Below are 13,079 nucleotides of genomic sequence, written 5' to 3'. Positions count from 1 at the left end.
CTGTTTTCAATTTGCGTTGAGCCTACCCCTTCCTGTTGGCGTCAAATAGTTGACCAGATGTCAATAATTTATCTTATTGGCCTGGGCCGTAGCGTGACGCTCCACGCACCCTAGTGTTGCGGGTTCGACGGGTTCCTGACGACCTTTACTGCGTGTCACCCCCCCTCCCATCTCTCTCCCCATTTCCTGTCAGCCTACTTTCCCTATCCCTCTCAAAAAAATAAAGGCATAAAAAGACCCAAAAAAATAAAAAGAATGTATCTTATTTATGTATCAATTTTTCCAATTTTCGAAATAAATCTTTTCCAATACATCTTTTCTCCCAATTTAGTCATTCTGTCTCTTCCCAAGTCCCCTAGTAATGTAGTGCCTTGTCGCTGCTGACCCCTACTGGTTGGTCTCGGGCATGGTGTAGAAGAGCACCTAAGACGAGCATGTCTCTTCTGATGCAAGTGATGCCGCCAGTCCACTTCTTTTCATAGCTCCCCACTGAACAGGTTTCCTGACCAACCTGCAGGAGTCACTAGTGCAGCGTCAGAGATCGCCCTCCGCACCTGGGCTTCCCACCCTTGAACACAGCCATTTGTGTTCATCGGGACGCCCGGCTAAGCCAGATGCATCGTGGAGGATTCACCCTCTAGGAACTGTACCCCTGTGTCACCCACCCGAGTGCCCTTGATCTTATTTATTTTAAGGGGACATTAGAAAAGAGTTTTCACACATCTAGCAAAGAAATCCGCTGTTGAAACTGTCTATAAATATCTCCATCCCTCTTTCTGAAAAGCAGGGACTCCAGGCTATGAGATGCCCATACAGTATGCCACCTTATCGAGGGCAACGGCCCGCCCCAGCAGCCTGCATCTGGCCCGCTCCAAGAGCATCAGCAACTCCAACCCTGACCTGGCCACCTCACCTGCTTCTCCTGATGAGGAGGTCCAGCGCATCATAGGGAGCAAGGTGGGGAGGACCTCTCCTTGGTGACTGGGTATATTGTATTGTTGTTTAGCACAGTGGTCCTCAACCTTTTCAGGCCGCGACCCCCCAAAAATAATCATATTTGAACTGGGGACCCCCCCCCCCACAAGCACTTAAATGTTTTCCTATTTCCTATATTATTCGACAATCTGGCCAATGTTTGACCAGTTTTTACAGTATAGTTTGTTGATTACTTTTGATGCAGTAATGGTATTTTTGATTTCATTTCTTATCTTTTTATTTGAGGTATTAAAAAGGTCTTAAAGATCCTTACATTGCCACTTTACTGTCCTCTGGGGACCCCCCGAAATCATGTGGGCACATGAGTCACAGGTTGAGAACCACTGGTTTAGCAGAGAGCATCGCATGTGTCTGCAGAATTGCCTTTGCTTATTTGTTTTTGACAGTGGAATAGTGAGATGTCAGAGCAAGCTTGTGTTTTGTGTTTTGGTTTGATCTTAAGGGTGATTTATGTTTAGTTGTCGGTTTAATGTTGTGAGTTTGTAGATCTGTTATTGTTGGTGTACAGCACGCCACACAACAAAGTACAAATCAGTCATTATAGTGCTAAATGTTGCATTGTGTAGCCTCTATCTTTTGTCCTGTGTTGTGCAGCTCGAGATTGATATTAACCTGCATACTGTAGTAAAATCCACTGTGGATTTTGCTGTTTTACAGGTATTTTGTTTTTAACTTTAGAACTCTGGAGTTAACTGCGTATGAACTTCTGTACCAACAATTAATTGCACTACTGATGCCAATTATGCAAATCACGCTGTGTTGTTGCCTCTGTCTGTTGTGTTTCCTGTGCTTCCTTTTCTTGCCCCCCCCCCCCCCACCTCCTTCCACTCTACTTTTAGTTTATTGTCTACTCTCTACTCCCCCCTCCCTCCCTCCTCTCTTATTCCATTAATCTGTCCTTATCGTTATCTCCCTTCTTTCCCCTCTCTTCCTCCCTGCCTCTCGCTGCTCTTTGTCTGCGCGCGTGCGTGCGTGCGTGTGTGTGTTTGTGTCTGTCTGGTGGCTGTGATGGCAGGGGATAGATCGCTCCCACTCCTGGGTAAACTCTGCTTACGCCCCCGGTGGCTCCCGAGCTGTGCTACGTCGGAACCCCAACTCCAGCTGCGAGCTCAAGCAGGTGCCAAACCCCCCCCCCCCCCTCTCTCCACTCCCCATCCCATCCATGTACACTCACCTCCACCGCTCATCGTCTTTTTGCCTCCAACCCAGAATCACTCAGTCCCACGTCACCACCACCCATCCTCCCATTGCGCCCGCCTCTGCCTGACTGTCTTCTCCATTCTCAGGGGTTGAATTTGTGTGTGTCACCGTTTTGTCACCGTCTGGCACTGCCTGTCTCTGACCCACTCTGTCAGCTCATATGTATGTATCTTCCTGTCCTGTCTGTCTTGTCTGTTTATGTGCATTCTTCAGAGATCATCCTTTCAAGCTCTATTTAGCCGTTTAAAGCCTTGAGGAAATTGGTGGGCAACTGGTGAAAGACATTAACCAGTGGGGTCAAAGATGTCCGTCAGTCGCAAGATTTGACATTTTCCTAGTAACCCATTGAACACAGCAGAAATCTGGAGTGTTAATTTAACTCTGGGTTAAACTCTGAGTCAACCACTTAAGCCTTATTTTCCACTTAAATTGAATGTTTGAGCAGATCTACAAGCTCACAAGAGATTATGAGATTGTAGATCTGCTCTTTGAAAATGTTGACATGCCCAAAATAAGGTCGCCGGGTAGAAAGTGGTGAAATTAACACACAGATTTAAGTTCAGTTTGACTTACAAGAGGTCTACTGGGAGAAATGGCAGCGTGCGTTTGTAAAGGAAGGAGCTCTCTGGACCACACGCAGCCATCTCTTCCCCATGCTTTCCTCACATCCTCTTTGTCCTCATCTATGTGTGTCCACCCTCACCATCACTCCATGTCAGGCAAGTGAGCGCAGCTGCAATCGCATGTCTGCCTTTCTGGACAGTTCCAGCTTCTGTTCAGTTCCCACAAGGCAGATTGCCAAGAAGGTAAACTGGCATAACACTAAAACATACTAACACATTGTCTTAACGTTCATTGTTGTCCATCATTTTCCATTTATATGTGGGTGTGATCATTTGTTATTGACGTTTTTGAACTTGGTTTCTTATGCCATGCTCATACAGTAGGATTCAGCGTATAGTTGAATAAAGAGTTAACCATTCCCTTTTCATTACTGGGATTTATAGCCAGTGTTTAAGCCCCCCTTTGTTGTTTACTATTTCACAGTGCATAGTTTGAAACGTTGTTTTGATCTCCAAATGTTTTCATGAAAATTAAGGACAGACCATTCCAATGAGTTGTTGGTGTTGAGCAAATCAATCTCCACACACCACAATTACAGTTCACTACAGCAAACAGAGCCAGTCTTTAATCTTAATGGCGTAGTGCAGCTGTTTTTCAGAGTCTAGTCTACCACAAGTTGTTGTCCTGGTGTAAACTAAAAAGTGAACATAGTTTGTGTGCGTTTCTCCCGGGTGTGTGGGGTTGTGCTGATCTTTGTGTAGCTGCTCCACGAGGAACTGGCACTCCAGTGGGTGGTCAGCACCAGTACAGTGAGGGAGGCCGCCCTGCAGCAGGCCTGGTTCTTCTTCCAGCTCATGGTCAGTACCGTACCACTCGATCAACCTTACATACTTGACACACGGGAACATCTGGAGTTTCCTCACAAGATGGAGCCAAAAGTGCATTGATCTTGATTGTTTCGGAATTAGAGTTAGAAGAGGCATAATGGAATGTATTATTTGTATGTGAGCGGCTATGATGTACCAAAAAGATGAAACAAAAGAAGAAAATATAGTACTGTGAAAGTGGGATTGATAGGAGGGCTACAGTGAGGGAGTGTATGTATTGTTTGTGTTATTAGTATTTTCCTGTAAAAATTGAGAAAAGATTTACAATGGTGACTATAATTCAAGATTGTTTATTGCTACATCTTGTATATGAGTACAGAAAGAGTTCAGATTTCATAAAGCATCTAATATGTTTTTTTTTGTTTCCTCTGTTCCAGACAAAGAGCATGGCCCATCACTTATTCCTGTCCAATAGGCTGGACGTACCAAGACGTCAGCGCTTCCCGGACCGCTTTGTGGACGACATTGCTGCTCTCGTCTGTGCCATAAGTGCAGATATTGCCAGTCGATGCCATAAGGTACAGAACCCATAGCAAACACCATGCCGCTACACGAGCAAATTAAGAAGTGGATTGTTCACTTGGAAGTGCCTTTTTGTTTTCAATGAGCTGAGTAACCAACAAAAGTTGCTAAGCCAGTGTTCCAGAGATAAGACGGCGGTTGCCAGATTTTGTCAGCAAAGAAGCAAGTTATCCAAGGCTTTTAGGGAATGCTGGTCAGCAGCACCCGATCACATGCTAATGTTGCTCTATTGTTGATGCACCATTAGCATCATTAACTTCAATCTCGGTCTGCTTGTCAGGATGTGGAGCTTGTGGAGAGATTGAACAGCAGTCTGGCCTTCTTCCTGAACGACCTGCTGTCTCTCATGGACCGGGGCTTTGTGTTCAACCTCATCCGCACCTACTACAAACAGGTGCACGCGCGCGCGCGCACACACACACACACACACACACACACACACACACACACACACACACAGACACACAGACACAGACACAGACACATTCCTCTACTCCAGTGGTTCTCAAAGTGGATTCCAGGGACTCTCTGGGTTCCTTTTAGGGGGGTCTAAATTGACCCTTACAAGTCTGTGGTCCATTTGGTTCCATGTGTATACTGTCAGAGTTAACTCTACTAACTCCCATTACTCCTACATATTACATTACATTACAGTCATTTAGCAGACGCTTTTATCCAAAGCGACTTACAATAAGTGCATTCAACAAAGGTAGGCAAGAAAACTACTAATCACCAGAAGTCTTAAGTGCATTCTCTTCTCAAACAAGCAACTAAGAGCATACCTAGCGCTAAGGTAAAAGTGCAATATATCAGCTACCTACTTTCTTAAACATATGTTCGCTGTCAGGCGGAAACCTTGTATATCCATTTTTTCCCCTGCAAATGGACAAAATAATCTCTTTTCCAGTTGATGTAGCTATTATTTGACCCAAGCTCTTATTAATACGTGTCTGGTTAAATATGTGTGAAACCCAGACAGAATTAACCCCTCAACATCCATAATTCCCTATTTTGGGCATGTCATTATAGGCAAAGAATTTTAGAAAATAGCTGATCTACATGTGACGTGACATGTTGTGAGCTTGTAGATCGCTTATTTTCAATACTTGTGTGCAACACTGTCATTTAACAAAGTATAAAACAGGGCAGTCATTAAACGATGAAGTATGGAGTATGGACATTATCGAGATACAAGGTTTCTGCCTGACAGTAATGAATGTTGCCTTCGTCAGAAGTTTTATTCGAAGGAAACGGTACTCAACTTCAGCATGCAAATTAAAATAGCCAATGCACATCCATACTGAATATCATCATCATAACTCTGCCTGTTTGTTCTCAGATTGCCAAAATGCTGCACACAGCCCAGAACCCCAGCTCTCTGAGTGCCCTGAGGATGGATTTCACCCGTATAGTTAGCAGCCATGAGCACTATGTCACCCTCAACCTGCCCTGCTCCACCCTCAGCCCACCAGCCTCCCCCTCCCCTTCTACGTCCTCCACCACCTCACAGGTACAAAATAAAATACATTTCCACTGACGCTCTCATCCAATTCCGAATGCTCTCGTGTTGCCAGGAGACCAGCTAAAACCCTTGGACACATCCGCTCTCTGGTATCTAGTAGTGAGCATACAGGCTAACTGCCTCAATCACTTGAACCCTAGCTTCCCTATTCTGGAAACATTCAGTCAACATTTGGCGAATGTAGTTGATCTACAAAGCTCACAACACGTCGCAAAGCTATTTTCTGCACATTCTTTGGTGTAGAAGGAAAAAAAGGAGGGGACCAAGAAGTCTAAAATGTAACATAGTAGGATTTAAGTGGTTAACCTTCGATAGCAGGTTGGAGAGAAAGATGCGCAGAAGATCATTTCTCACTATCGTTTAGCAACTACTGGACTTTTCAGCTCGTGTTTGGCATTCAGGAAACAGAGCAGTTCATATCGGTTAGAATTTTCATGTTTTACTGTTATTATTGTTATTTTGAAACCGTATAGGTTGATTTTCGTGTTTCGATCTTTTGTTATGGAGGGGATGCGTTTGGTTCTTTATGTCCTTGGTGAAACAATATCTCCACAAGCTGGGCGAGGTAGCCGTGATGATGTGATGTTCTTTTCCTGCCTATTCATTTCCTTGCCAAATCCTCCCCAACTTTCAACCATCTGTTTTTAAGATTATATTTAGCCTGTTATACAAGTGCTCACTTTTTCGACCGTGGACACTTATTCTTTTCTCATGAGAGAAGTTATTCTCCCCTCATGATGATGATGATGACATCATCGTCGTCTTCATCATTCCTCTTGTTTGTTACTGTGTCCTCAGAGTTCAGCGTTTTCCAGCATGGTTCAAGACCAGGGCGTGGCCAGCATGTTTGAGCTCTCTGTTCCTTTCCGCCAGCAGCACTTCCTGTCTGGCCTGCTGCTCACCGAGCTCTCTCTCATTCTGGAGCCTGATGGAGAGGGGTGCGCTCTTATTAAATACACGCACACGCACACACACACACACACACACACTGACACACACACGTTTGTATTGCTATACTTGTGAGGACATCAAAATAGCTAAAGTAGCCGAATAATAGCAGATCTAGACCCCAACCCCTAACCTCTAAATATCTAATCTCTAACCCTGACCCAAACTTGAATCTTTTCCTAATTTTAAGCATAACTTAAAAGATCCTTTTTATCCATAAAACAACCATTTCTCTTGTGAGGACCAAGAAGATTGTCCTCACAATGTCTATTTGTCAAATTCTAATATACTTGTGGGGACATTTGGCGCTCACAAGTATAGTAATACAAACACACACACACACACACACACACACACACACACAGATGGTACATATCATTTCTAAACATGTGGAGCATTGGTTCTCAAAGTGGAGTCCGGGGACCCCCAGGGGTCCTTGGGGGGGTACCAGGGGGTCCCCAGCAAAATTAGTTAATATAGCGTCACAATCATTTTAACCACTTTAACCATATTTGGCTATTGGCTATTCAAAAATAGCAGATATACAAGCATAGCACCGAGTGCCGCGCTATGAGCTTGTAGTTATGCTATTTAAAAAATCCCTAGCACAAAACGGAGCCACATACATATCATTTTGGGGGTCCTTGACATGAAAAGGTTTGAGAACCACTGGTAGAGAACATAACATAACGTAGTGGTATTCCTATCCCACAGAGTGTTCTTCCTTCATAAGAAGGCCATCAGTGCGGTCCACTCCTTGCTGTGCAGCCATGACGCTGATCCCCGCTACACCGACCCCCAGGTCAGAGCCCACATCGCCCAGCTATACCTGCCACTCATCCCCATCACCATGGACAGCCTGCCCCAGCTCCACGACTTCACCGGTTAGGAGATAAATCGGTTTTCCTTTCAATGTTGTTTTTTTTTGTTTGTCATGTTGTCACTATTGGGCAGAAACCTTGTATGTCCAAAACTGCTACTTTTCAGTAAGTGGGGAAAAAATAACCCGTGTTCCAATGGATCCAATGTAGTTATTATTTGGTCACAAGCTCTTCCGTGGTTAAATATTTATAAAACCCAAGGAAGGACTTGACCACTTACACTTTCACTCGCAAAGTGTTTCAGGAAAAGCTAAAATAGCTGATCTACAATCTCACAACACCTTGCATCACGTCACGTTGTGAACTTGTAGATTTTCACTACGTTTGTGCGACATAATGGTATGACAAAGTTAATTGAATTCGTTGAATCTAATTATGGAAATGCAAGGTTTCTGCCCTGACAGCGACGATTGTATGCTTCACGGTGTGGTGTCATGTTTTATCGCACGTGCCTTTCCTCGGCAGACCCCGCGTCCGCCCGGGTCCGCCATGTCTCCGCCTACGTCGACGACGGCGACCCAGACAACGGCAACACCATCAGTCAGTCTGTTGCCATGGCGATCGCCGGCTCCCCGCTGCCGCACGCTAAAGCCAACCCGTTTGCCCTGCCTACAGTGGTGAGTGATGGCGGCAGGGGTCAGGGGGGTTCGCTCCTCCGGGGGCACCACAGACTGACGGGCCGGAGATCAGCCTCTGTCTGTCTGCCGCGTGGGAGGACAGTGCTATCTCTCTGCCTCCACCCCCACACACACACACACACACACACACACACACACACACACACACACACACACACACACACACATTCTCTTTGAATTTGCATTCTTCCCTCATTTCCTGATGCACATTTTCTTCACTGTGCCTGTAGATGGCCCTCCGTTCCTCCATTTATTCTTCTATGACAAAACCAACCATTTTGTGCCACTGGCAGTGGTTCTCAATAGGGATGAGTCTGACTATTCGAATAGTCGAATAGTCGTTTGTAGGATAAAAATCGAATATTAAAAAAATATATATATTTAAATGTATTTTTTTAAAGTTCTGTTGCAAAGGCTATATTGTTTATTTCACCACGTCTTTAATAGTTTAGTTACAATAATGTAAAAAATGTACATGCTACTGTCGTTGTTAATTTCTGAAAATCAGTTTATAGGCCAATGCAATGCTGTTATTGTAACATTTGAGTCATTTGATGAAAATCCCCAGAACAATTTCACCCAAAGAAATCCCAGTAAAAAAAAAAGGTGGCGTGGTCGATTGGTCTGTAAGAATAGAATTATAGTAATCGATTTTCATTTTGGTCACTTTTACATATCCCTAGTTCTCAAAGTGGGGTCTGGGGACGCCCGGGGGTCCCAGACGGTCCCCAGCTAATCTTGTTAATATAGCATCAAATTTTAACCACGTTAACGCCATTTCATACTTCGGCTATTTGAAAATTACGATCTTATAGATGCGATTTCTATTTCCAATGCGATCCTTAAAGTCAGAAATATAAATGTTTGATCAATAATGCCCCTGTCAAGTATTTTCCTCACCCAAAAAAACATCTACAAAGGAGTTTTATAGTACCTTGAACGTGGCTCTGTCTGTGCCCCCCATTAACAATTCTAGGATCTATTAATTATGCCATTATGCCATGCCTGCAGGAACAACCCCTCATGAATATGCTAATATGCCACGTCCCTGGAATCAACATGCAGAAATAATAATAAAACACATCTCGGTCACCCATGTATCACTATGGCAAAATGCAATATTAGACTAATTATGCCCTATAAGGCCTCAACCTTTTTTTATACTTTTTAACCCATTTAGTCTCGAACACACACACTCCACACAAAACGATTTTGGGTGGAGTGTGTCTTGATGTTGACGTCCTCACAAGTATAGTAATAACAATGTGTGTGTGTGTGTCCATCATCAGCCTGGGCGTCAGTGCAGCTCGCTGTCTGCAGAGTGCAGCAGGACTCTGCTGGTGTGTTTCCTCTGGGTGCTGAAGAATGTGGACGCCGCTCTCCTGGAGCGCTGGGTGTCTGACCTGTCTGTGCTGCAAATCAACCGTCTGCTGGAGCTGCTGCACCTCTGTGTCTCCTGCTTTGAGTACAAGGTACGCTGTGAACGAGTTAGTTTAGCTCTGAGAGTGTATAAATGTAACCAAATGGACCCGGAAGGGTCCATTTGGTTACATTTGCACACTGTCAGAGACTCAGAGTTACAAATTGACGAATTAACACTTAGGAATTTACTGTGTACTCAGCTGTTATTACTTACTAGAGCCACAAGGACCTTTACCACTGATTCTCACTGCAATGCCCAATTGTTTATTATCCTCTGCTTTAGTTTGGAATACTTTCACTTGGCACAGAACACACTACAGTTACTTGTATATATATTTAATTGTACTTTTTACTGTTATTAAAGAGTAACGAAACCCCCAGGCCAACTGGTTTCTAGCCTCTAAAACGTGAAAACTACAGAATGGTATAACCATCCACACTGACACTGGTTCAACGTATGCAACACAGCTGCAGCTAATAAGATTTATAGTGGTTGGGTGTGTTACACTTGGGTGTGCCAATGTGCAGGCATTGACAGTAGTCTACAGTATTATCCATGCTTGCACATTGGCACACCTAAATCCAACACACACACACACACACACACACACACACATATTAATTGTATTAACTGCAGCTCTGTTGTTGTGTTACATCACAGTGTACAGGTCAGCCCTTCCTAAAGTTTCTGAACCTTGAGAGGGCAGCAAACTCACCAGATTGGCCTTTGCTTTTGTTCCCCTTTTTATAGTACCTTTTTAAAACTAGACTGCAATTTAAATATAGTATTGCATTCCTAGCCCACTCCACCAGTGGTTCGCACACATTTTTATGTCAAGGATGCCCATATCGATCTGTATTTGTCCACGGACCCCCATTCAAAAATATTTTGTGCCAGGGAGTTATAAATGTAAATAATTCCAAAATGTATTTCAATATTTTCCAAAAGTAGCGGAAGTATAAAATAGGGTTAATGTGGTTCAACTGATTTTGATGCTACATTAACACATTTTGCTGGGGACCCCCTGGAACCCCTTCAAGGACCCCTGGAGGTCCCCGGACCCCACTTTGAATGCAAAGTGCCTCGATCCAGTGCTGTGTGTGTCTGTTTGTCTACTGTCATTGATGTACATTCTTGGCAACGGCGGTGGTTGCAGGGCAAGAAGACTCTGGAGAGGATCAACAGCCTGACATTCAAGAAGTCTCAGGACATGAAGGCCCGACTAGAGGAGGCTATACTGGGAACCATTGGAGCCCGACAGGAGATGGTGCGCCGCAGCAGAGGTGACTAGCATACGCACGCACTCACACACCGGTAGGCAAATCAGGAATAACACCCTAACCTTTAACAACCTAACCTTTTAAATGCCTAATCCTAACCCCAACCTTTTCCTAATTGTAAGCTCTAAAATAAACCGTAAGCATAAAACAAACTATTTCTCTTGTGAGGACTGTATTTTTTAAATTCTACTATGCTTGTGGGGACATTTGGTCCTCACAAGTATAGTATACAAGTACACACCGTCACACACACAAGTATGTGTGCATGTGAGAGCTGTCCACTCCCTGTAACGTCCAAGTCAGATCGGGGCTGGCACAGACCCTAAATAAAAAAAAATCCCGATTGTTGCTCGACACGATGCGAAACCAAAACCAAGTATGAATCAGGCGTGACACTCACATCCAAGCCTGTGTGTTGGTAAATGCCTGTGTTGTGTAATTCTGTGCGTTCATTCTCTTCCAGAGCGGAGTCCCTACGGAAGCCAGGAGAACGTTAGATGGAGGAAGAACGTTACTCACTGGAGACAGAACACAGACAGAGTTGATAAGTGGGTCATTTACATGTGAAGCTAACTGAAGTCAAATGGGACATTTAAACTGTATCTCACAAGGGATATGATATGAAAAATTTAATTAAAACTTTTTTCTTTTGTCTCACTTAGGGCTGAAACCGTTAATTGGATTACAATTTTAGGAGTAGAATAATATATTTGGCAATGCAGCACGCTAATACAACAATTCAAATGTCTTTGTTAAATATTATGGACTCTTAGGTAAATGTATTTAGCAATTTCAAGATGTCTTGTACTTCATTACCTTAGTGTACCGTTATAGTGGTCTAAAAATGAATCACACAGACGGATTTATCAATTATGAAAACAAGCTCTTAATTGGAGCCCTAGTCTCACTTTTTGACTGTATTAAACATACTGCATGCTGCGTTAATATGATGTGTGATGCTGGTAATGCTAGATGGTGAACAGGACCTAATTATTTAACAGGACTAAGGCTGAGATGGAGCAGGAATCTGTGGTGGACGGGAACCTAGCTACCGAGGCCTCTCTGATAGTGCTGGATACACTGGAGATCATAGTCACGGTAAAAACACAGAGCTCAAACCTTGACATTGATTCAGATGGCACACAGTTAAAGTGTTAAGTGAATATAGTTAAGTGAATATAAATAATAGTTGTTTTGTTCAGACGGTGGTAGCGTCAGAGCTGAAGGAGAGCGTCCTGGGCGGTGTGCTGAGGGTTCTCCTCCACAGCATGGCAGGGAACCAGAGCGCCCTCTTCCTACAGCACTGTTTCACCACTCAGAGGGCTCTGGTCTACAAGGTGATTTATTGGTTCATTTTGACATTACAGTATATAAATGAAATGATATATATATATATATCGATGCTGTCGAGCAGAAACCTCCTGTCTCCATATTCTAACTCATTGAGTGCCAGAATTATTTCTGGCTATGTGGTCCCAGGGCCAGAGATTTTTCAATTTATCTTAGATTTTCAAGTTGTCACAGAATTTTTATCTCCAGTATAATCGATCCCCTGATGGGTGCTAATCACTGAGGGTTGCACTGTGTGGTTTCACAAATGTCAATGAGGTCATCACGACCTTGTTGACATTAATTGTCTGATGTTGAAAATAGCATGTCTGGGCCAAAAATTCATAGTAAAAAAAAAGTGCTTAGGAGCCGAGATAGCCTTTTTCAGTAATAAGTTAAACAAGGAGTGAATGGAGCAGCAAATCTTCAGATATTGATATCTTGGGTTCTGAACATTATTTTTTTAGTTTTTTTCTCAAAAACACGTCAAACTCGTCATTGGCACGTTGCGCCATTGCGGTAAAACACGTGAAACACGTCAATGGCACTCAATGAGTTAACTCTTTGTGTTTTTCTTTCGTACATTAATGCCCTAATTGATCATATTACAGCGTCACACAAAAGTCACACAGTTTTTGAGCTTGTAGATGTGCTGTTTTTGAATTTGGATCCTGAAAAGTAACAGTATATTTGAAGTCTCTAATGTGTCGTGTGTGTGTGTGTGTGTGTAGTTTCCAGAGATGCTGTTTGAAGAAGACACTGAGCTGTGTGCTGACCTGTGTCTGCGTCTGCTGCGTCACTGCAGCAGCAGCGTGGCCCCTGTCCGAAGCCACGCCTCCGCCTCGCTCTATCTGCTCATGAGGCAGAACTTTGAGATCGGAAACGTAAG

At 43.7% G+C, this 13,079-nt stretch overlaps 1 protein-coding gene across 5 annotated transcripts in view; it reads left to right on the top strand.

The window, feature by feature from the left end:
• Positions 1-13,079, top strand: part of dock6 (dedicator of cytokinesis 6) — a 53,020-nt gene that overhangs the window by 31,267 nt on the left and 8,674 nt on the right. Inside the window, exons 22-37 of one of the 5 annotated variants that reach the window (XM_084072229.1) lie at positions 788-957; positions 2,012-2,113; positions 2,916-3,002; positions 3,522-3,617; positions 4,025-4,165; positions 4,450-4,563; positions 5,509-5,679; positions 6,490-6,629; positions 7,354-7,523; positions 7,986-8,137; positions 9,448-9,630; positions 10,738-10,864; positions 11,325-11,409; positions 11,863-11,959; positions 12,064-12,198; positions 12,922-13,074. In XM_084072229.1, coding sequence (XP_083928355.1) covers positions 788-957; positions 2,012-2,113; positions 2,916-3,002; positions 3,522-3,617; positions 4,025-4,165; positions 4,450-4,563; positions 5,509-5,679; positions 6,490-6,629; positions 7,354-7,523; positions 7,986-8,137; positions 9,448-9,630; positions 10,738-10,864; positions 11,325-11,409; positions 11,863-11,959; positions 12,064-12,198; positions 12,922-13,074 — 2,123 coding nt within the window. Of the gene's footprint in view, positions 1-784; positions 958-2,011; positions 2,114-2,915; positions 3,003-3,521; positions 3,618-4,024; positions 4,166-4,449; positions 4,564-5,508; positions 5,680-6,489; positions 6,630-7,353; positions 7,524-7,985; positions 8,138-9,447; positions 9,631-10,737; positions 10,865-11,324; positions 11,410-11,862; positions 11,960-12,063; positions 12,199-12,921; positions 13,075-13,079 lie in introns of all 5 variants that reach the window. The other 4 variants (XM_084072228.1, XM_084072231.1, XM_084072232.1 and 1 more) reach the window with 4 other exon arrangements.

Source organism: Gymnoscopelus microlampas (assembly GCF_963454915.1).
Source record: "Gymnoscopelus microlampas genome assembly, chromosome: 11".
NCBI classification, from domain to species: domain Eukaryota; kingdom Metazoa; phylum Chordata; class Actinopteri; order Myctophiformes; family Myctophidae; genus Gymnoscopelus; species Gymnoscopelus microlampas.
The sequence above is the reverse complement of the archived record's forward strand: the minus strand, read 5'-3'. Positions and strand labels throughout refer to the sequence as shown.